The sequence below is a fragment of the Branchiostoma floridae genome, chromosome 19 (genome assembly GCF_000003815.2).
Source record: "Branchiostoma floridae strain S238N-H82 chromosome 19, Bfl_VNyyK, whole genome shotgun sequence".
Classification (NCBI taxonomy): Eukaryota; Metazoa; Chordata; class Leptocardii; order Amphioxiformes; family Branchiostomatidae; genus Branchiostoma; species Branchiostoma floridae.
The window spans coordinates 13,181,101-13,204,642 of record NC_049997.1 but is presented as its reverse complement, the minus strand read 5'-3'; the positions used below and the strand labels follow the sequence as shown (position 1 = coordinate 13,204,642).

Genomic DNA, 23,542 nt, shown 5'->3' with positions numbered 1-23,542 from the left:
CTGTGTGCCGTGCCCGGATATATCCAGGATAGCGTATTCCCCTGAAGTAGCAGCTTGGCGCACGTGTAGCGCACGAACCCCGGAAGTTAGGGACTTTGGCCTTGTTCGGGGGGTTCTTTTTGGAGGCCAACCCTGGCACTGATAGAATTTTATAGGGCTGAAACTCTGGCAGTTTAAGGGTTAAGAATAGAGATTTACTTCAGGATGTTTCGAGTGATATCCATCACTCTTCTTCAGCGTCACTAGAATGAACTGGCAGAACAATTCAATACAAGTACGGATAACATGAAAAGCTGGTTGAATATGTCAATCCACTAACTTCTAAAGATTGTATGTAAAAGTCACTCAAATGTAAATCATGTTATCAAGTCCTTTTATAATTTGTATAATGCCACACCCAATTATTTCTAGTTTCTCAAGCTAGTTTTGAGCAAAAATTTGGCTAGACTACAACATGTTAACAGAAAAAGAGGGAGGAGAATTTCAATCTGAATATATGATTTATTCTGAGACTCTCAATCTGTGTGTAGCAAGGTACAGACACTCTTACTAGACTCATGATGATCTTCCAGTCCGATAAACAAAAAAGATAAAGATGGTGCATCTTGTTAAGACGAGAATGAGAAAAAGTACATATGGAGGCTGTGTCTAGAATTTCCCCCGGGCCCCCAGGTTTTCGGATATTTTTTAAGTAAACGTACATTGTATGATAGCATTTTTGTCTCGAGAACCTGAATACTAAAAATAAGTTGGACTCTTTTTCTATCTCTCAGTGCAATGGGATGAAAAAAATATATTTATCAAAAAGTCTTTCAAAACAACGAAAGTAATTTGAATTTGGCAGTTCCCAAGAAATTTTGTACAAACTTTGACGGGTAATAAAAAGTTAGGAACATCATAAGTGTCTTCTGTCTGGCTTTCATTTGTGTCTGGCTTTCAGTTTCAAGAAAAAAATTTTAAACTAAATCAAAGGAGGGCTGGGTGTTATTTCTTTTGAATTCCCGCTTCTTTGATGTTGAATTCTAAGTGTTGTGTACTACCGTTTCGCTACAGAGAAAGCCGTAAGGGTTTACTTTCAGTGGCTTATCTGATCAAAGAAATGCCACTCTTTCTTCTTCTTTCTAACACCATGAAATTCAGCTTCGAGGCAAATGTGCGGAAGAAAGTTTCAAGTTTCTTCGCAAATGTCAAATTAAGGACCGAAGTAGTTTTCTGTGAGAGCTAATTGAAACATACAATGCAGTTTGATTTCTTTCATCTGGCTCTAATGATCAAAGAAATGCCACTCTTTCTTCTTCTTTCTAACATTATAAAATTTAGCTTCCAGGCAAAACTGGCAAAGAAAGTATAGTTTCTTTGCAAATGTTAAATCAAGGAAGTACTTTTATGTAAGAAACATACAATGCAGTTTGATTTCTTTCATCTGACTCTAATGATCAAAGAAATGCCACTCTTTCTTCTTCTTTCTAACATTATGAAATTCAGCTTCCAGGCAAAACTGGCAAAGAAAGTATAGTTTCTTTGCAAATGTTAAATCAAGGAAGTACTTTTATGTAAGAGCAAATTTAAACATACAATATAGTTTGAATTCTTTCATCTGACTCTAATGATCAAAGAAATGCCACTCTTTCTTCTTCTTTCTAACATTATAAAATTTAGCTTCCAGGCAAAACTGGCAAAGAAAGTATAGTTGCTTTGTAAATGTTAAATCAAGGAAGTACTTTTTTGCAAGGGCAAATTTAAACATACGATGCAGTTTTTCTTCTTTCATCAGACTCTATCGATGTATTCATGTTATAATTGATGTATAAATTGTGTAATATGGACTGTACAGTACTTTCTCTCTTTGAAGTTAGAATATAAATTTGCTTACACAGGCTTGTCATATTGCTAACATTACCAGCTCATCAAGGCTCAAAATACCACCTGCATATGCAGGTTAGTGCAGGTAAAATTGGAGCTGTGCAGGTATTTCTGGTGTCCACCTGCACCTAACCTGCACTGGTCCATGTACTGGGTTTCATACATATTGTCGTATAATGTATGTGTACATGGATTGTATTAGCTGCATTGACTGTTACCACCTATGAAGTATGAAAGAAATATTAGCAATGGTTTCTGAACAGTTTTTAGTATGATCCATGCTTCTTAAATTCAGAGTGGTGCGGGTAAAATTTGTCTGGTGCAGGTAATTTCCAATGTTGCCTGCACCAGTGCAGGTATGCAGAAAAAAGGATTTCAAGCCCTGTCATTATGCTATACAAATATATTTGCCTGCCTTTTAGAGGCCTGTGATAATAAGGATTTTCTATTTGCCATGATGAAAGACCTTTGCAAATGTTACACTTAATAAGGTGAAAATTAGGACTCTTTGAAGTTTGAAAAGTATTTGATAAAGCATGGCAAAAGGAACTGAAAACAGAATTACGTCAAAACAATGTATAACTAGAGTTCCACGAACACATACCTTTGCCAAATAAACCAGGTTTGTTATGTAGAATGATGTCTGTAGACATACATGTGTTATTCATTACATTTTATTTCATATGCCTGGAGTTGGTTCATAAAATGTCGCCCTTGATTATACAAATGAGATCCCTATTTACATAATAAACATTGTATGAAGCATCACTTCAGCTATCAGCATACCAAAAATCATGATGATCCTTTCATCCCTTCTTGACTTATTCTCTTTCAAAGTCTGAAACTAAACCGGCTTGTGCAGTTCAAGAAAAGACGTTAGGGGACCCAAACATATAGTTTTTACCTCTTACTCTCTGCCATCTCAGTTACACAACACAACAATCTTTATTGACACGACAAAAGTACAGCGACTTTCGTAAGGTCTACATGTATAACAACTACTTACAGTACAACTAAACACACATATATGGATATCTATAGGTATGATTAAATCAACATATAGGGTCAAGCATGTCATTAACATACGTGACAAGTCCTATCACTGAATGCAGTGGATTTATAGACTATCCTCATTAATTATGCAAATTAGCTGTTAATTTGCATAATTAGTATTTCATTATGTACGCTTTTACTTAGGCTATCTACATACCAAAAATCATGACGATCCGTCAACACGTTCATATGTTGCCATTAATTATGCAAATGAGATCATCATCTGCATAATTAATGTGTATTGATATTTCATTCTTTCTCAGCTACAAATGTGACAAGTTTGAAAGTCATATAAAGGAATGCAGTGGATCTACAAACTTTCCTCATTAATTATGCAAATTAGCTGTCGATTTGCATAATTAGAATTCCATCATGTAAGTCGTCCCTTTGGCTATCTACATACCAAAAATCATGACGATCCGTCAACACGTTTATATTTTCTCATTAATTATGCAAATGAGGTCGTCATTTGCATAATTGATATGCATTGAGATTTCTCTCTTTCTCATCTATATATGTGACAAGTTTGAAAGTCGTATAATGAAATGCAGTGGATTTAGAAACTTTCCTCATTAATTATGAAAATTAGCTGCTGATTTGCATAATTAGTATTACATTATGTACATTGTTACTTGGGCTATCTACATACCAAAAATCATGACGATCCATCAACACGTTCTCGAGTTATTCTCGTCCAAAGTTTGAAAGGAAATCGGCAACTGCAGTTCCAAACAAGCAGCTAGGGGGTCCAAACTCACAGCACTTACTCTCAGCCCCAAGGGCTATCTACAACTCAAAAATCACAACCAAAGCATGTCCAGAACACGAGATATCAAAAATTGAGTTTCTGCTGCAGTACCTTAGCAAGCCGCTAGGGGGCCCATTATCGAACTTGACCTTCGTTTTCCCGACCCCTACCCACCTACCAAATATCACCGGGATCCATCCAAGGCTTCTCGAGTTATGCTGTTAACAGACAGACACACAGACACACACACAGACTCACAAGCCCAAAACATAACCTTAGCCATTCTGGCAAAGGTAATAAATGTACATCTCTGCTGTACATTGTGATCATTTTGTTTTAGTACCTGTTCTACTGAACACTTTCCAACTCCAAGTCTGTTGAATACAATATTATTGGGTTGCAGCCACCTGCATGTAGCATTTAGCAGTTGTGTGATGCCTCCTAGCAGTCTGTGTAAATACTGCAGGAGACTTCCACCTACCCAAGCCTACTGCTCAGTTCTGTTCTTTTCCAAGTCCCCTTCTCTTGGTTTGAACACAGCATAGAGGCTCAAATCTCAGCATAGGGGCCCAAATCACTGCATAGGGGAACAAAGTCACAGTGTAGGGGCCCACTATGCTGAAAAGGCTTTGCGAGAACACTGGAAAACAGACTTGAAACAAACTCAGTGAAAAATATTGCAACAGTTAAGGGGGCACACACCAGTTTATTTGGGGTTTCAATTGGAGGCGGCATACCCTAAAGTCTAGCGACCAGCTCTACCAGGGAATTATCCTGAAGCAAAATAACTGTATATCTGGTGAAAGCATATTCCTTTAGCTACAAGACAAACTAAGTTTCGATCCTTCAACTTCTCTGATTTTAAAAAAATTGAGGGAAAAAACATTATTTTCACGTGAAAAATAATGCAAAAAATCGGGCATTTTGGCATTGAAAGAAAAACATGAAGATGATTTTTCCGGCAAACACGACTGATACTGTCAGAAAGAGGAAAACCTAACGAGTAATCCAGCTAATTATAAAGAAAATTCTAGTACTACAGTTTTTTTAATCATCCACGGCGCGCGGCATTACAACTAGGCTTAACACAGCGCTTCAGAGGTCAATCTAGGTCACGAGCCTAATCACATTCAGGCGTAGGAATATCCCGGAAGTAAGACGCGGACCAAAACACAATTTGTACCGAAAACACACCATTTCCTACGCTTTTCAGCCATGTAACCGTTGAATGTCATTTCGCAGGAAATAATGAGAAATGTCAACTCAAACATGGACCCTCGGAAGCCTTTCGTCACTTTTTTCTCGCGCACTAGCTCGGACCCCTGTCGCGGAAGAACTGGTGTGTGCACCGTTAATAACCAGGACCTAGCCCAGCTTCAACCAGCTATTATTTTTCATGCTGTATTCAGTGTTTGTTATACATTGTGGTTATATATACTGTGTCACATAGTTTTCATGAATGTAATTTGTTATGTTATACATACAGTATTTGTATAATTTTGTTGTTGAGTCATGTGATTTTTGTGTATGGCATGGTGTGGTCAGCGCCAAACATTTCACCAACCCTGTTTTGATAACGCTCTCATTCACTTCCAGATCGGGACAACTCTTACGAAATGGTTGACGCCAAACAAGGTTGCGTATTGTCCTAAAGCTTAGGGTGGTGTGGCGTGAAAACAACTCTCTCTGACTTGTAGAGTAGACAAAAGCCTTTCTGTGTAACTTTCTTTGGGGTGACTCTATCTTACAACAACATGGTTTACAAATTTGATCCGGTTAGGGCCAGTATATGGCCATGTCTACTAGCACAAAACAACCTTTCGGTGGCCGGACATTTAAAAACATTGCTCAGATTTCAAGCAAGAAATGCTTTTCAATGTGAACACAGACCAGAAAACCTGGAAGACCAATAATTACACACGGAAAAAAGGCGATGGCCCAATTTGGCAAACACATTTATGCTAACCCGATCAATACTTTTTAGTAATTTTACCGTCCAAGGGTTATCAGGCCATTACATTTTGTACATGAACTGCAATGCCAACCCCTGTAATAGAAAACTTGATATCACGCAGGGACATTCAAAAATTCAATCGTCAACTCATCTTTTTCGGATAAAGGTCTTGCCTATCTATGAAAGACAACTTGTCTCGCCAGTAAAGAAATGGAATCAGACGTTGCTTCAAGACAGTGACGTTTTATTAATAACACGTCTAGACCTTAATAGGAAACTTTTCTCTCAATGTCTCCCTATAACGCCAATTCACCTTTATCCGCGGGGTAACCTATATCCGTTGTCTCTAAACATAAGATATCTAGGGACATCAAGTAAATGGACGGCAATGTCAAATTGCAACATTTTCACAGTTGTATAGTTTGGACCCGCCGTCCGTCAACGTGATGTCCATAAGTACCGTGTTTTTAGAAACAACGGATATAGGTTATCCGCGGATAAAGGTGAACGAACGTTATACAAAAATGTAGATGCAGAAATTAAAAACAAGTGGCCACCTCCTAACTTCTTTTTTGCACATATAAAGTTCCATAGTGACCTAAAAAACTTTGTTCTAATCAGGTCATTTGGAAAAGTCACACCACATGGAGAAAGGGTACCTTTCTGTTGTTAATGTTTTAAACTTCTGGAGACTCATGTTGGCTTCTTTTTTAGGTGTCTTATAGTGATATTGTTCTGTTCTTAAATCTTGTTTGATCTATATCTTCATGGGCTTCTTTCATTATTAATCTTGTCTTTATCTTCAAGTGAATCTTATCATAAGATTGTGTCTCTCACACTGTTTTGCTTATTGAATGTGTTGCATGGTTTGTAGATTTATTAGGAAATTGACACTGTTGTCATAGATGTTATTAGTTATCATTTGCACCACAAACATGTATTGTTTCATAGTTCAATGTTTCACGTTCTATGTTTTATATGTTATCTGTTTTAAAGATGAAGTATGAAGTCTGATTAAAATCTGGTAGAAGAAGAAATTATATAGATATAAAAAGTACAGAAATATGAAGAAGCTAAACCGGGTCAAACCTTTTCTAATACTGATACCTGAAGATGAACAAATCTTGACTAGTCCAACACCTTTGAATTTCTTAACTCTTTTGCATGTATTTTCCAACATTAAACATCACATTACTATTCGTAGACTGACTCAGCAGTAAATACTTATTAAAAGGCTTGAACGGATAAAAAAGGAGTCTAACATATAGATTGTCCTGTAGAATTGAATCAAATGTTGTTCCAATCCAATTCAAACTCTTTAGACTTTGGCATGTAAAAGTATAATGTCGCTAATTGGATTCAAAAAGAAAAACTATCTTGAGCCATTACAAAGGATGGTTTCAAACATGTCTTTTTTGCTTTGATTTACACATCAAAGTTTAACAAAAACTAACTGGATCAAATTTATTGCATTGAACTACACACTGTAAGAGCAGACTTGAATAATATCGTATTCATGAAACCAAAATGCCAGTAGCTAAAGTATAAAATGTCACTTCATCCAGTTTGAAAAATAAATGTTCTGGCCTTATTTTCCATCTCGGTTTCTCCTTAAAGGGTTGTTTATTTTTCCAGTGTTTAAAGGATAAATGTTTTTTCATCCAGTTTGAAAAATGAAATCAATGGTTCTGGCTCTACGTTTTGTATTTTCCATGTCGGTTTCTCCTTATATGGTTGTTTGTTGTTGTTGTTTTTCCAGGAATTGACGGGCCGGCTTCGTACATGTTGAACAACGAGGGGAGCTCGACCAACGTTCAGGTCCTCCGCGTGGAGTCCAGCCTGGACATGGACGATCTGGAAGAACCGTCCAGAATACAGCAGCGCTCCTCCACCACCGAAACAGGTGTGTATCTTATCCTTTTGTACTACTTTGTCTCTACAGCTGGGCTAGGCTTTTGCAATAGCCCGGGGTTCACGCTTGTTTCAAAGGCTTTGAATTCGATCATTTAGTTCCCTGGGCGGTTTTCGAACAGTAAAAACACATGCAAAAATTCTGAAATTATAGACATACTCTACAACATTCCTTCTAGCTGTTGCATTGCATTTGGACACCCAAAGAACTCTATAAAGTCTTCAAACGATCGAGATAAGTTACCTAAGTCGGGCATTCAATGATCGTGTTCCATGCCATATAGAACTCGCATTCGAACTAAGTGCCTACAGTGTAACAAGCGTGGGTTCGACAAGTTTTCTGAAATTCACTTGCCTTATTCGGCTCGCAAAGCTAAGTCATACAATAGACACATTCTGGGACACTTTTTTATTGTGATTCCAATGTATGACTGAAGGACACACATGTGAAACCCAATAGGAAACATAGCTAATATCCAAGACAACTACTCCACCCACACACACACACTCCAAACACAAGGACCTGCCAGCCTGCTGTCTGCTATGCTCTTCTCCTAGGAGTGATTGATTAAAATCATGAAACTCATGAGAAACACATTGGAATGTCTGGCATTAAGGAAACCTTTTGGATATATATCCTCCAAAGCAGACATACATGTAAAAAAACCCTCTGACTAGGGAATAAATGTTAAGATACAAACAGGAGATATTTCCTCTTTTGCTGAGTGTCTTTCTCCAGTGTTTCCCCAGAGTTTCAACTATTGAACTGAGTTTTGAAAGTTTTGAAAGCTTTTGCAATAATCCAAGTTTTCTGAAAATCACTTGTCCTATTTGGCAAGCACATAAAAGATTTAATTGCCCGAACCAATTTTTCACTTTCCCCAAATTCCAATGTCACTATGTGCATTTTCACTTCCAGCAATGGCCCTCTTATCATTCATCTTTTTTTCTATGTAGACCAATGCTTGATGTCATGACTGTAAATAGTAATTACAAGTATATAAAAATCTCACTCAATGGAAAAACCTTACTTGACCCATCGGGCAAGTGGGGTAGGTAATGCACTAGCCCGATCAGCACTTTGCTTTCCCTCGACAATACGGCTAGTGGACTTGTCCAACCCTGATAGCCACAGGCTAGTTGGGCAGCCCTGGCTGTGCGTGCTGAACAGCCAAACCAATAAATAAAGATATCTGATTTGATTATATCAAAATTGAACGGTTAGAACATAGATATGATGAATAAGGTCCAAATTACCAGTAACGCTAAATTTCGCGCAATTATAGACAAAGTGTGATGCGTGATTACTATATAACATGCTTATCTTGCATGTGCGTCATTGCTGCCATCGTTCTAAGCCTCTTACATATGCACACCCACATACGTACGCAAGTCCTGTTAGCAACGGGTTTGAAATGCCGTAACTGTTAGTTACATAGATCAGAAGGATGGGAATTGTATAGCCTTTTGGGTCACGTATCTCTTTAAAGTATCATTCAAGAACGCTTTCTTTTATGGAGAAGCTTGTTTCCCTGTAATTTTTTATTTTGGAAATATTTTTGCACAAAGCAGTGAAGTTGAAATATTAGCCATTTTAGGCCATACAAATTTAAATTTTTGGTTCTCAGATTGAAAAAAAGATGCTTAACTGGTAAAATATGATGAAAACAAAGCCAGAGGACCAGTTTTTGCCTTTGTGCACTCAGGTTTATGGGGTGAATACAGTCATATTCAAGTTTTTCTCCATGCCCTATGCTTTTATGATGTCCGCTTGCTACATTTTTATTTAAAAAAATCCGAGAACCGAGGATATCAATTGGCATGACCTTAGCTGAGTCTTGATTCTTGCAATTTTTGATGAAAAAGGCTGTATTTCATTCATAATCACATAACCTTTTTTCCAGAAAATAGTAATGGTAAGTTATTGTTCTAAGCTTAGCAGTGCAATTAAGTCTGATATACATGTACATGGCATTGTATAATGCTAATTTAAAGATGATATGATAAAGCTCATTGTGTAGTCTATTCACTCATGCATGATTTTTATGATAAAATTATAGTGAAGCGCAGTTCTGATTAATTGTCAAATTGGTGCAAGCAAGGCAGCAAAAGTAATGGGCTACAAAAATAAGGGGTGCAGACTGCGTGGCCCCTGTGTGTAATTGGCAGTGTTTTATAGCGTACGGGTCGTACGTGGGTGAGACGGATGACGGCTATCAAACACGACGTACGCCGTCGTATGTTAAAGTCGGCGTATATAGATGATTATTCTGAGAGACGTTCATTTTTCTGCCACGTACGTCTGTCTTGGATTTTCGTGTGTGTGGATTTAGTTCATTAGGCCATTACAATCTAGTTTGTACAATGTAGGTTCTCAAATTTTGAAGAAGTTATGAACTGGAATATTTATATGGAAACTGTCTAAGGCCTGATGAAATTAATGTTTTGTTTCCAGTGAAGGTGCTGAAAAAAAAATTATTTTGAATTTGAGACTGTTCTGTTTTGTTGGATCACAAATTAACTAATTTGTTAAAGTCAAACTTATGATGATTCTGGCATTTTTAACATTATCTTGTACATGTAGATAAAAAGGTATACAAATGTACAGTTTTCACAATTTTTCCAGCACAATTTGTGATAGAAATCAGAACAATTAGAAATTGTGCATTTCCATCTCTCAGATGTGAGAACGAAAACTTAATATTCTTTGCCCCAAAAAAGGTAACGGTTGCCAATTTCTTTTACTAGGGCGGGTCAGATTATACTTAGGGGAAATATTCATTATAAATAATAAAGAATATAGTTTCAGAGAGTACATATAGTCATATTCAAGTTTTCCATCCAGGGAACTATTTGCTTTGTAACTACGCTACTTTTTTCTCAGAAATGTTCGAGTACCATGTGGAAATGAGTTGGAAATGGCTTTGATAATGTACCGTTGTGTCATCATTGTCATGTAGCACTACATCGTCATTACCGTCAGACGAATAATACCCTTGTCGGCCATAAAATGTGTTTTCCCCCTCTGTGCGCGCGTTGCTCGCCTGAAAAATCAATGTCGTGCCTCGGCCACGGTGACGTGCCGGTGACATTGCTCGTGGCAGAAACTCGTTATCCGCACTTAGGATGAAAAATGCATGCGAGTCCGCTTTGTCCTTTGGGTCAAGATCGCGCCATGGCTGAAAGATGCAAAAACTGGAAATTAGAATCAACAGTTACTGCAGCCCTCCCATTTTAGGGGAATATACTCCCCAAAACTAGCTATAGCTGGTGCACCTATAAAATTTTCATAGGAGCACAGTGCTCCCATCAAAACTTGCATGTTTATGCATAATAAATCATGGATTGCAAAGCTCAACAGTCAACTTTTTAGGAATTTTTTGTACTTGAACATGGGACCTCTGCTTTCAGTTACGTCCTATTCAAGAGGTAATTTTCCATTGTGGTGCGTCTAGATTTTTGCCGCGGTGCATGCTAGTCAGGAGCCCTATACTGTACTGCAGGGTCCTAGCCAGCTTCCATAACGGTTCTTCCGTCTTTTGACAGAATCTTGCTGCTGCAGGATGAAAATTTTGCCCATTCAATCCTCTGTGCATGCTGGACAAAATTTGGCATATTAAGATATTACTTGACCCAGTCTATGTCCACCAGCAAAATTTGCCCCTCAAATTAGTAGGTAATAATATTTCAGAGGGTCTACATTTCAAATACTCCTGGGAAACATACCCCTAGACCCCCCCCCCCCCCATCTTTTTTTTTATTCAGGAAGTCTGATTGAGTTTGTTCAGGTTCAATGTGTTTGATATTTGCCTACCTGTTATTAATGATGACCTCTTGATGTATACTTTATGCAGACTTTTATTATTAGCCAAGATTTGATTAAATGTCAAGAGGCTTTGTAGGTGCATAAATTAGAAATGTTCATGCTTAAGTTTGTCTTATCTTTAAATAATCCAAGCCTGGCTTCTCGATTTATAAAAAAAAAGAAATGCATGTCATTTAATAATCAGTCAAGCAATTAAGGGTGGTAAATTAATGATAATTGATTCATTGGCTAAAAATAAACAGTAAATTTTGATTTGCCTAATTTTCTTTTAACCTTACCCCTGCCACCTAACCTACTGGTAATAGTAAGATTTGGTACTGAACGGCTACCTTAGCATGAAGAAGGGTAAAACAACTGTTACTGTTACAGTAACAGTAATACTACCTGTAATTTCTGTTCAATTCTATGCCTCATTTTGTATAGTTTCTCCTAGATTTTCTAAGCTTATTCCAATTCCTAAATCTCTTTCTGCGAGTCGAAGAATACTTTCAAAAATATACATGTGACCTTTATGTAACCTTCAAAGTAATGATATTGAAATAAGAAGCAATATGCCTTCAAGGAGCAGACTCGCGTCTTCTTACCGAGGTAATATTTCTTAAAGGAAAACGGCCGCTTCGCTTGTTACCTCCTGGAGTTATTGTATTACGGATTTGCCAGTGGCGATGCGTGATGTATTTTATTACATTTCCTGTATGTGCATTGGTTTCATTTTGCCCCAGGGGGTGTACCTTGTATCGCATATCCAGCCATATGTTGCAGATAATTACACAGAAACGTCGCGAAAGAAACTGTTCTTCATTGCGCTAATGACGGAAGTGATTAAAAGGTAGAGATAACGAGATATCATATTGATGGCTTGGTAATGTCCGTTATATGGTCACCGTACAAGCAAACTGAAGGCATATCTTGCGATAACTATGTATTGAAAACTTCAGCTTTTATGAAGGAATGAAGACCTTTATAATGATTGTACATTTTTCCTTTAACCGAGCTAAGTACAGGTCACAACAAAGACAAAATATGGGAGTCAAGCATATTAGTTTTGCTCCTTCTTACTTTGAAGCCCACGCTCTCAACTCATGAAAGGGAAACGGTCCGGATGTTCAGGCGATTGGATAAAGCGAACTAGATAGATTCGTTGGTAAACGTCACATAGTCGGGTGTCACACAGTGGAAGATTTTGTGGATGAACACCAATGAAATCCTTGGTTATTAATCTTTGTTAGATCCTTGTCAGTGGTTGGTTCTGTCGCGGCCTGCTTGAAATGTTAAGGGCGTCAAAACGGCTTACGACAAATGTTTCTGTACGCAGTTCATTCTTGCTGGAATCTGAGCAACAATCTTAGGACGCTGACATTGGTTCTACTATCAGAGCTTAGTAGCCTTAAGTTTGTAGTCCTATATCTTTGTGGCTGAAGGTTTCCCAATCTACATTGTACAGCATGTGAATATAGAAAATACATTGAAATTTGACGCCAAACAGATTGGGTTTACAAATTTCCGGAAGTTTCTTTGAAGTTGTGCAAAGGCCGTCTCCTCTCTCTCATCTCGTGTGTCTTTGATGCCCTCGCTTTTATCTTTTAAAAAGGAAATGGCCCAGATGGTCAATCTTACAACAACCTACATGAAAAAGTGGAGAATTTTGTGGGCAAGTATTACACAGAGGCATCTTGCTGTTGAAGGTTTTGTGGTTTAATTCTCCTGTCAGATATTTTTTCCTGGGAAAAACTCAACAGTACCGAGGCATCTTCTGGCATCAAAATGACAGGTGGGAAGTTGTATTTGTGTGGTTTTAGAGACATTGCTGCAAACTGTACAAGTTTTCTTTAAGCCAATGTTTTGTCAATTTTATTGCTCCTTGAAATGTCGTCTTTGAAAACCTCATCGTACCAGGTCTCGTTTGAAGAGTGGGTTAACGATTGCACAAAGGGTTGTTAGGTTTGATGTCGCTAATGACCAGCTGTGGTCTGTTGTTTGCAGGTTGTTTGTGTTCGCATTTTACTCCCTACTGAGATAAGTGGTACAACCCTATTGTAGCACCTGCAACACTCTAATAAGGACCAGACCAAAATGTAATGGGGATGTTTTAATTTTTTTATTATTAATCATGTTCATGAACATTTCTTTTTTCATACCTAAAAAGTAGAAAAGCTTTTCAAAAACAGCAAAATTATTATTCAAAATAGATAAGTATGGAGATCTACCGGCAATCTAAATTGTCCTGTCTGAAACGACTAAGATTAGACAGATTAAGATTGGATCTAATTACGTCAGAATTGCATTAGGCTCACCGTTTATCACCAGCCTTGGTTAAGATTTAATTTCTCTCCAATTTTATCCTTTGCCGACAGCAGTTAACGGCACTGTACTGCCATTACGTGTGTATTCAGGTACCTAATTGCTATTCCATGCTTGCATCCCTTCTCCGATGATGTCTGCTCATATGGGCAGATTTCCTTCAATTACCATTGAAGACGTGATCCCTTTCATTTGTGCCGCTGTGCGGGGCGGAGAACAAAGGCGGTGATGCACAGGAAATGGAGTACTCCTCCCACACCCTAGCGTTAGTGTGCGGTCCCCCACTGAGCACCTAGGCAACATGGCTGACGTTGGTGTAGACGAGTTGGGGTCGTGATTGCTCCCTCTTTTCCACATTATTATATACACCGACGATAACAGGTGCACGCGGAATATTTGGCGCCGGGAAAATGCCCGTCCTGAAATGGAATGCTTGAGGAGGTCGTATATATACGGTAAGCCATCAGCTCTTCTTCAACCTTAGATTTCACAAGGAGGAATAGATGGTTTGGATGCTGGAAGAGCAATCCTTGAGGATTAGGTGGGCAAATATCCCAAGAAAGGGTTTCAGTATTTGCTTCCTTAGGTGGAATATAGCCTATTATATGACTCGAGTATTGGGACCCCGGTACATTTTGTATGTGATAGAAAGCTTAATACGGCGACATCTATTTCTTTGCAAGGGAGGAAAAGAAGGATTATTGTGTAAATCTTGCACCTGCACCAACCATGCATATATGCATGCCACTCTTGATTCCACTCCACTTGCCGTTTCTCAGAAACTGAAGAGGTTTGGGAATGCGATTTCCTTTTCTGGAGTGGCTTCTGCCATAAGTCTACCAATGTACAGTGTGTGAGGAATATGAATGGTTCTCTAGACCCTGCTACATGAATTTTCAAATCATCAGACGGATTTTCCTCGCGTTTATAGGCAAGCTTTTCTGCAGTGTGAAAGGTGCACGCCCCAAAAGGTGTCAATGTCATGCAATTTGGAGATTGCTAGCTTGAATGTACGTATTGCATTTACAAAATGTATATTCCATTTGAAATTCACATGTACTTGAATGAACAGCTAATGACTAAAACAAATATATACTCAAAAACTTGTAATTTTTACTCTCGAAACTTATTTTAGATTTTCCTCATTGATGATTGATTATGGCAATTGTTTTCAGTTAGTTATATTTAGTTTATTTTTTATTAACTGATATTTCTATAGAACCAGCTGTTCCCAACATGTTTACCAACTAGAGTGAATTCGTTAGGGCTAATTTGTTTCTGCAAGCAGTCACGACCATGTTTCATGACCCTTCACCATTTGCATGACGAGCCCTTTCATGTACGCAGCCTCTTTAAATTGCGTGGATGAAACTCTTTTCATGTTCAAAGTCTTGTTTTTCATTTGGCATTGCAGCTGGTTGGTTTTTCTTAGAGATACAAGTCTTGAATTAAAAGATATTGGAGTCAGGAAAGTGGCAAGATTTGGATAAGTATCAGTTGATTGCGCTGTTGAAAGGAAAGGATTATTATTGGAAATGCATGTTGGTCCGAAGCCTTACTTCAATTATGAGCGCTTGACGCGACATCGTTGATGGTTCAACTGCTTTTTAGACTATCTCCATCATTAGTCATTCAAGATAAGGACGTTTTTTCATTCTCGTAATTTTTCAAGTTGCCTCTTGATTGGTAATTTTGAGGTTGTAGACAAAGATAAGAAACTGACATAGAGTAATCATATTTTAGACAAACTGTAGGTCCTGGAATACAATTTTAAAGAAAATGACATAAGATGAAGATAAAAGGATCTAAATCTAAAACTTACATTCACTACAGTAAATTACATTATCATATAGCCAGGCGACATGGACCAATCGGAATACCCCATTTCATGTTGGTTATGACGCTGTAACACATAGAATTCCGGCCAGCCTGGTGTTGAAAATTTCAACACAGTGATTTTCCACCAGCTAAACCTTAACTACTTCGCTCACTCAGTGGTTTTATTCGGTGATTACAGCAAAGGACCAGGTGTTATGACACCGTATACACCTTGGGATGGGTCATTAACCTTTAATTAGCATACAGTTTCACACACATGTAGATGAGCAACTATCCAAATCATTGCGGCAACATAGCTGAAGAAATTTGATGACCCTTTCTGACTTGTGACATGTACATATATACAAGACAAACAAATCCACAGAGCCATGGAACCAGGAAAAGCTCCTAGAAGTAGATACTATGCTGTATATTGACTCAAATGACTTCGCATTACCATAACAGAAGAGAACAGGCTGTAAAGTTGGCATAAGTGAACGTCGCATAGCTTTTTGAGGCCAAAGGGATAGTGGGTTGATATCCACTGTGTCTAAGGCAATGGTATGAGAAGACACAGCCCATCTCCTTCCATGCACTGCCTTTTATCTCCCCAACTAATGTCAGGTACCCATTTGTACACCTGGGTGCTTTTCCCAAAGGCACAATGTCTATCTGGCAACGCCAGGAATCGAACCCCCGACCTCTCGATCCCTTGTCCGCTAGCCAGGCTTTTAGCCAGGCATGCATCAACGCTTCATCTGGATGCACTTTTCTTATTAGAATAACAAGAAATTTGGGCACCCTTACACTGGGGAAAAAATCCTCTGACAGGCATGAAATTCTGATTGACCAGGGATGCTACCAGGTCATCTTTGGTCACAGTCTTCTTTTGTGACCTCTGTAACAGTATTTTTACCTCTTAGGATACCTTAGAATGCACTATTAAAACTTAAAATCATCAAAAACTCTGCACCATGGAAGGTGGATGCCCCCGGACCCCGCTACAACAGTCACTTACCGCGAAAAGCCTGCCGCTAGCCTAACCTCTTGGTCTTTCGACAGAGGTTTTAAAGATTATTCTGCATTATATACAGGGTTCTGAGGCAACAAGTGAAAATGAATATTGCATTCCCAAAGTGCAGAATGGTGGCTTCGTTTTGCAATATTCATAGCCTCCTGTGGAGGCACTTAGTAATACCTTTTTACTGTACATCATACATGTGTATACAAGCCCCAGGGATAAATGGAGCCATCCTTAAACATGGATACTAAACGCGAGGAAAACGACACCAAATCCTATTCTCCAGAGACTGAATCTTAAACTTACCACAATGAGTGCACTATAACTTAGCTTGCATCAAAATGTAAAGCAGAAAGATTGTTTTTGATATTTGCATGTATTAGGCTGTCCTTGGTGCTGAATAATTTGCTATTGTTCTGGTGTATGAAGAAAACTAGATGATCTTATTTTCCTTTAAATATTAGAGTACTCTCTTGTTGCTAGATCATAAACAGAGCTATCTTGTTGCTAGATTATAAACAGAGCTGTTTTGTTGCTAGGTCATAAACAAAGCTGTCCCCAGAGATTTGGAACAAGGTCGTGTGCTGTATCTGTAATTTAGCCCAAAACAAACCAAATGACTCAGACATGGAAATTAACAAGCTAATGTTGAGATCACGATAAAGTACAGCCAGTGTTCCTTTGCCTAGGGAAAGTCTGAAATGACAAAAAAATAATACGCTAGTCATTCCTCAAAAATTGGTCTTCTTCTGAAAACATTTTTGTATCTTTGGTGTACTTTGCGATGTCTGGAGTGACAAATCATCAACGGGTCATGACCAGGCTTTTAGCTTGGATTTTATTATAGGGGGTCCAAATTTCTTGGTGAGTTACGATAAGTAATGTATTTGCGACTATTGTAGGGGGGTCCGGGGTCATCCACCTTCCATGGTGCTTAGTTTTAGAGAATTTTATGTTAAAATTGGTGCATTCTAAGGTATCCTTAGGGGCAAAATTACCATCAGAGAGGTCACAGTTGAAGAGTGTAACCCAAGTGACCTAGTGGCATCCCTGGTCAATTAGAATTTTCATGCTTTTCTGCGGATCTGCTCCCCAGTGTAAGGGCACCATCAGGGCATCTAGTGCGTCCAATTTTGTATTATTTTTGGAACAGTGTGTCCAATTGATGCCTGGACGCATGCCTGGCTAAAAGCCTCTTTCCAGAGTGTGTATACAGGATACTTTTACATCTAGTGATGCATATAGTTTGGCTGCCAGACCTCATAGAAATGCAGCTGGGTCCAGAAATACACATGTATCTTGTCATTTCTAAATGGATGGCTGCCTGCATGCATCTTCTATTTGTGCTGCACGCACATAAATATCTGTCTTCGGTGATCTTGTGGCACCATTGACGTCTTCATTCATTCCTGAAGGAGTTTGATTGGAGAACTAGAGGATGGAGCCACTGAGATTTGATCTATTGGATTCCGAAAATGAAAGAGAAGATCTATATATGAGAACAGGGCATGATGCGAATTCTTTAATTTATAAAGTTTGAACGACTTGAATACAGATGAAGTAGGTCAAATTTTCCTCACAGCCCACATTTTTTCTCAAAGGCTCTTTTCGCTTTGAAATATTAGAAAACAAGGAAAGTAGACTTCGGAAATATACAGAAATTATTTGATGTAGCCAAAAACCGTGACACATTTGGTTAAAAACAAATAAATGGCACTCCATTTTTAGCATTTGAAATGGCTCACCAGTGCTGCGATACAATTATAAGATTGGCTTTTTCCGTGGATCATAATCATATAAATGCAGAAAGCATGTGAATGTGAAATTGCCTAAACTTATCTAATATTCGTTTGCATTTCTAAGCCTTTCCATTACTATATTGTCTAGGTCATGCAAATTTATCTTCTTGGTTCGGATGTACTCTAAAGAGAAAATGTTGAACGGAATAAAAGTAGAAGCTTGGAACTTTGACTTGGAATCCTCCCCTGATACTATGTGAATATAGAATACAACAGGCATTTTGCATTGCCCGAGGTATGGCCCGAACGTTGGTCTTCAAGCAATCCCACCTGCGAGAGGGCCAGGACCGAGGGTGGTACGAAATCCCGTACGAGTTCCAATCCTTTGAAATATGGAGCCCCGTGCCGTACTGTAAAATACGGACCGGTCGGAACACATACATCAGAAGTAAATACGGCCCACCTATCACATGATTCAAAATACAGACTTCCCCCTCAGAATCCATTTTCCTAGCACAGTTAGATATCATTTACTATGTCGCTTTACTATTGCTTTTCTCTAAAGCATTTTGTAGCCAACATGCATACCTTAGACAAAGCGAATAAATAAATAATAGATTAACTCAATATGATAAAGCAGCATTTAATGAGAACCAAGGGCTTATCAATCCAGACATCAATTTATATGGATATTAATACGGCATATCTAATAAATGATGTCTATCTCTTTATGAGGTGCTTATAAAGTGGCATTTCATGTACGCACACAGTATGTATCTAATTATTCTTCCTCTTGTATCAATTTGTATTGTGTATCATTTAGGATTTCATGTTAAAAGTAATGGTATTGTGTCTGATAAAAGGACCTTATTTTGTTCATTGGAATTGAAAAGTTTCATTTCAAAGCTACTGACTGATCTTCGAAATTGACAGTATTTCATTGGCAAGTTTCTATTCTTGTGTATGTTTTTTCATAATCGGTAAACTGCCTTTTAATCATAAATAAGTAGATTGTACAAACCACATAAATTCTGGACCTTAAGGTTTGATCCACGCACACTAGGATGGACTCCTATTCTTTTTGTACCTTCTTAATCAAATATACATGTAGGTACTGTAAATGCAGAAACTTTCGTGGTGGTTTAATGTTCACGGTTTTTGCGGTGGCCACTTCCCCGCGAACTTAAAACCACCGCGAACATTTTCCACGGCAGTAAGAGACTACAGTACATGGTGCTACTGTGAACTTAAAACCACCGCGAAAACTTCTTTTTCCCACTACTGTGAAATTAAATCCCTGTGAACTTAAATACACTTACAGTACTCATTTTCTCCCGAGTACAGCAAGGAAATAGATGTGCCTTTCCCAAGGCACAGCATGGGGCCTGCTAGGAATGTTAGAAAGTTGTGAATACAGAAAAGAATCTCACACTGGGATGTACCCCTTTTCTTCTTGTACCTTCTTAATCAAAGATAGGTACTAACTAATTTTCTCCTGAGTGAAGTGAGGAAATAGATGTTCAGTACTTTTCCCAAGACACAGAATGGGGCCTGCTAGGAATGTTAGAAAGTTGTGATTATAGTAAAGAATCTTACACTGGGATGTTCCCCTATTCTTCTTGCACCTTCTTAATCAAAGATAGGTAAGTAATTTTCTCCTGAGTGAAGTAAGGAAATAGATATAAGGTGCCTTTCCCAAGGTTCGACACGGGGGTCAGTTAGGAATGTTAGGAAATTGTGAATATAGAAAAGAATCTGGATTCTAAATGTAGGTCACAGTTTGCATTCAACGCACACAACTAGAACATCGACCTGCTGGGAGCGTCCCGCGGGAATGAAGGGCTTACCGAAATCACGCTCCGCTTTCGCAGTGTGGGAGAAAACGCTAGTGGTAATGGATATTGAATTCCAGCGGCCCGGACTTGATCGTAAAGCCTCACATTATACATCACATTAGAGAAGGCCTTTATTACAAGAGTGTTAGAGGGATAGACAGTTGGGTTAGAGAGTATAAAGGTACTGGTCGCCTGCATGTAATTACTTCCCAGTGTCAAGATCCCTTTCTACCAGACGGCGATCACCAGCATCCAAAATTAGATTTTTGTGGCTCATATTTTGGCTGGAATACATGTAGTTCACACAGTGTAAAGTAAAAGACAATAGAATGCATGAAATTCTGTTATGTATGTCATTTTTGGTTGCTCAGAGTGTCTGTTGAAAATTGGTGTAAGCATTGTTTATAATCTTCAATTTTTAGCAAGCCATGAATATTTGTGTCAACAGGTCCTAGTGAGTGTTTTCTGACTGATTCATACCTAACCTTTGATCAAAATGTAAACATACAGATTATGTCCATTATCTGCAACCATTAGGCTATACCTGTCCTTGGTACTGAATTATTTGCTATTGTGCTGGTGCATGACGGAAATCTAGGTGGTCTCAGTTTCCTTTTTATCAGCATACCTACCATCATGTACACATACAAATGTACCCAATAGGTGCTGGCCCCTTGCTCCTCGTATATTTTTGCCAGGTAGCACAGTCCTTAGCTACCATGAATCTTAAACAAATTGCATTGTTGTTGTTTTTGAGAAGACCTCTCCCCTGTAAATTCAATACCACACAAAATATGCATCTGTGTTGTTTAACCACAGTGCTACAGAATTGTTTAAACCGCAAACTTCAAAGACGGCAAAAACAACCTTTCCCAAACTACCACAAAATGAAGTCCCAGTGAAAATAAATGAATTTACAGCGATGTTTCAACATCTTTTAGAATGAATCCTGTGGCTAGTTATAAGCAACCTTTTCAACCAAACCTGTAAATTACCATTGAGTATAATAGATAAAAGGATTTTCTTTTAAGGTGTCAAGACTAAAGTAGTCAGCTTGTGAATCTTTGTTCCATCTTGCCTCTGAATCTCTCGGTGAATTTATCTCCGGTATTTATGTCTCGCTTCAATCTATTCAGACTTTCCTTGTCGGCGTCAGATCGAGAAAATCCATGTTTTTCAATCAGACGCCTTCATCCAAGCAGAAGATAGATAGACAGAAAAGCGATGAAAAGGGCTGAGGGGGAAGCCGAGACAGGGAAAGATTAGAGAGACGCGGAAATTTACGATCATAAGAACGTGGAAGGAAATTTACGCTGCGAGGCATACCGTAATAGCCCAGGACTTATGTACCCTTTATTAGCATCGTACCAAAGCACTATCGCAAAAAATGATGAGGCCTAGGCAAATTAATTCTGTGTTAGCGATTTTGTGCCTGAGAAAATTATGGTCGGTTGGTAGGGATTCTCTCTGTTTATTTCACTTTATGTATTGAACTAGAAATGAAGAAATGTCTTTAAAAGTGTTATTTCTCAAATGTTCTTTAGCTTGCCGACATTCAACCCAAATACGTATTCAGCACGGCATGTGCCTCTCTAATTTTGCCACTAGAAAATCTTGCTTAGTAACAAGATCCCAATGTGGGAACCCTTTGACATTTTACGTCAATGCATAAAGATGTTATGAGCACTGGAAGGAAAGCTATCAAATTATTCAGAAGTAGACCTATCAAACCTTATGATGCATTGTTGAGTGTACTTGTACTGACATATGGACATTGAGGGCACACATGTACAAAATGTAGATGTTTTGAGCACATATACAGAAGGAAAGCTATCAGATTATTCAGAAGTAGACCTTTCAAACCTTATGATGTGACAAATGGACATTGAGGACACACGTACTAAAATAGAACTTGTTATGAGCACATATCCAGAAGAAAAGCTATCAGGTTATTCAGAAGTAGACCTTTCAAACCTCCTAATGCGTTGTTGAGTGTGCTCATACTGACATATGCACATTGAGGGCACACATGTACAAATATACAATGTAGATGTTAGGAGCACATATCCAGAAGTAAAGCTATCAGATTATTCAGAAGTAGACCTTTCAAACCTTATGATGTGACATATATGGACATTGAGGACACTTATGTACAAAAATAGAATTTGTTACAAGTACATATCCAGAAGGAAAGCTATCAGATTATTCAAGTAGACCTTTCAAACCTCATGATGCGTTGTTGAGTGTGCTCATACTGACATATGCACATTGAGGGCACACATGTACAAATTAATACATCTAGATGTTAGGAGCACAGATCCAGAAGGAAAGCTATCAGATTATTCAAAAGTAGACCTTTCAAACCTCATGATGTGACATATGGACATTGAGGACACTTATGTACAAAAATAGAATTTGTTACGAGTACATATCTAGAAGGAAAGCTATCAGGTTATTCAGAAGTAGACCTTTCAAACCTCCTAATGCATTGTTGAGTGTGCTCATACTGGCATATGCACATTGAGGGCATACATGTACATGTATGCTACCTATTGGGGTAATAAGTCTGCTTCTGACCACGGTTGAGTGCATATGTCCAATAATAACATGTATGTTTGTGTAAGTGTATGGCAATGCAATTTGTTCAAACATGTCATTTCTGATTGCTTATTGATTAGCAAATCTAGTTATGATTCTGTCTAATAAGAGACTGACCACAAAACATCTTTGACCATTTGACATGATGTGTCCCTTATTTTGGTTGGACAACTGCAAAATGTTTTCTTCCCTTTGTTACTGTAATTATAAAGCCAACTTTATGGCCTAATTACATAGGTTGGGTAGACCTTTTCTGCTCGGAGGAAGAAAGAATTTTAAAGAATTTGCACCATCAAAATCAATATATTTTCCTTCGGGAAAACATAATAATAATATTTAACATTAGGTGGGTAGATGTCGGGGAAATTAAGGTCATGTGTGACAATAGACTTAGCCTCCTAGTGGCTTTCTTTGGTCCTGGAGAAGAATTTCCTGTTTTGATATTTTGTTTCTTTCTTTCTTGTTGCATTTTCCATACGGCATCCCCACTGTCATTACAGGTTTTCCCCCAACTGAACTTGAATTCATCACAAGGCTGAAAAGGTCTCAATGTCACAAGTGTCAAACTAGTTGCGTTTTCTCATCCATTATTCAAACATTACTACATATAAAGCTGTTATTTGCTGGCACAAATGTCATATTAGTTAACCTCAGTCCTCTCTTGACTGGTACATAAATTTTGTATTTTCATCAGATTCTATTAGAATTTTAGATAGACGCTTTGGTAGTTAGGGCTGTTAAGTTTGAATCTACCATTCCACGGTTCAAATCCCCTAGGCCTGGCGGCTTCCAGTGTTGTGTCATTTGGAAAGTTACATGTACCTATTTCTTCACTCGACTCAATGTCTACTAAATCAGTATGTACTGAATTCAAT

The 23,542-nt window shown here is 38.3% G+C and overlaps 1 protein-coding gene across 3 annotated transcripts in view; it reads left to right on the top strand.

Annotated features, from left to right (window-relative positions):
* LOC118406352 (tubby-related protein 3-like) overlaps positions 1–23,542 on the top strand; it is a 59,582-nt gene that overhangs the window by 27,798 nt on the left and 8,242 nt on the right. For 2 of the 3 annotated variants that reach the window (XM_035806315.1, XM_035806314.1), the window contains exons 5-6: positions 5,261–5,299; positions 7,378–7,521. In XM_035806315.1, coding sequence (XP_035662208.1) covers positions 5,261–5,299; positions 7,378–7,521 — 183 coding nt within the window. The remainder of the gene's footprint in view (positions 1–5,260; positions 5,300–7,377; positions 7,522–23,542) is intronic. The other variant, XM_035806316.1, reaches the window with a different exon arrangement.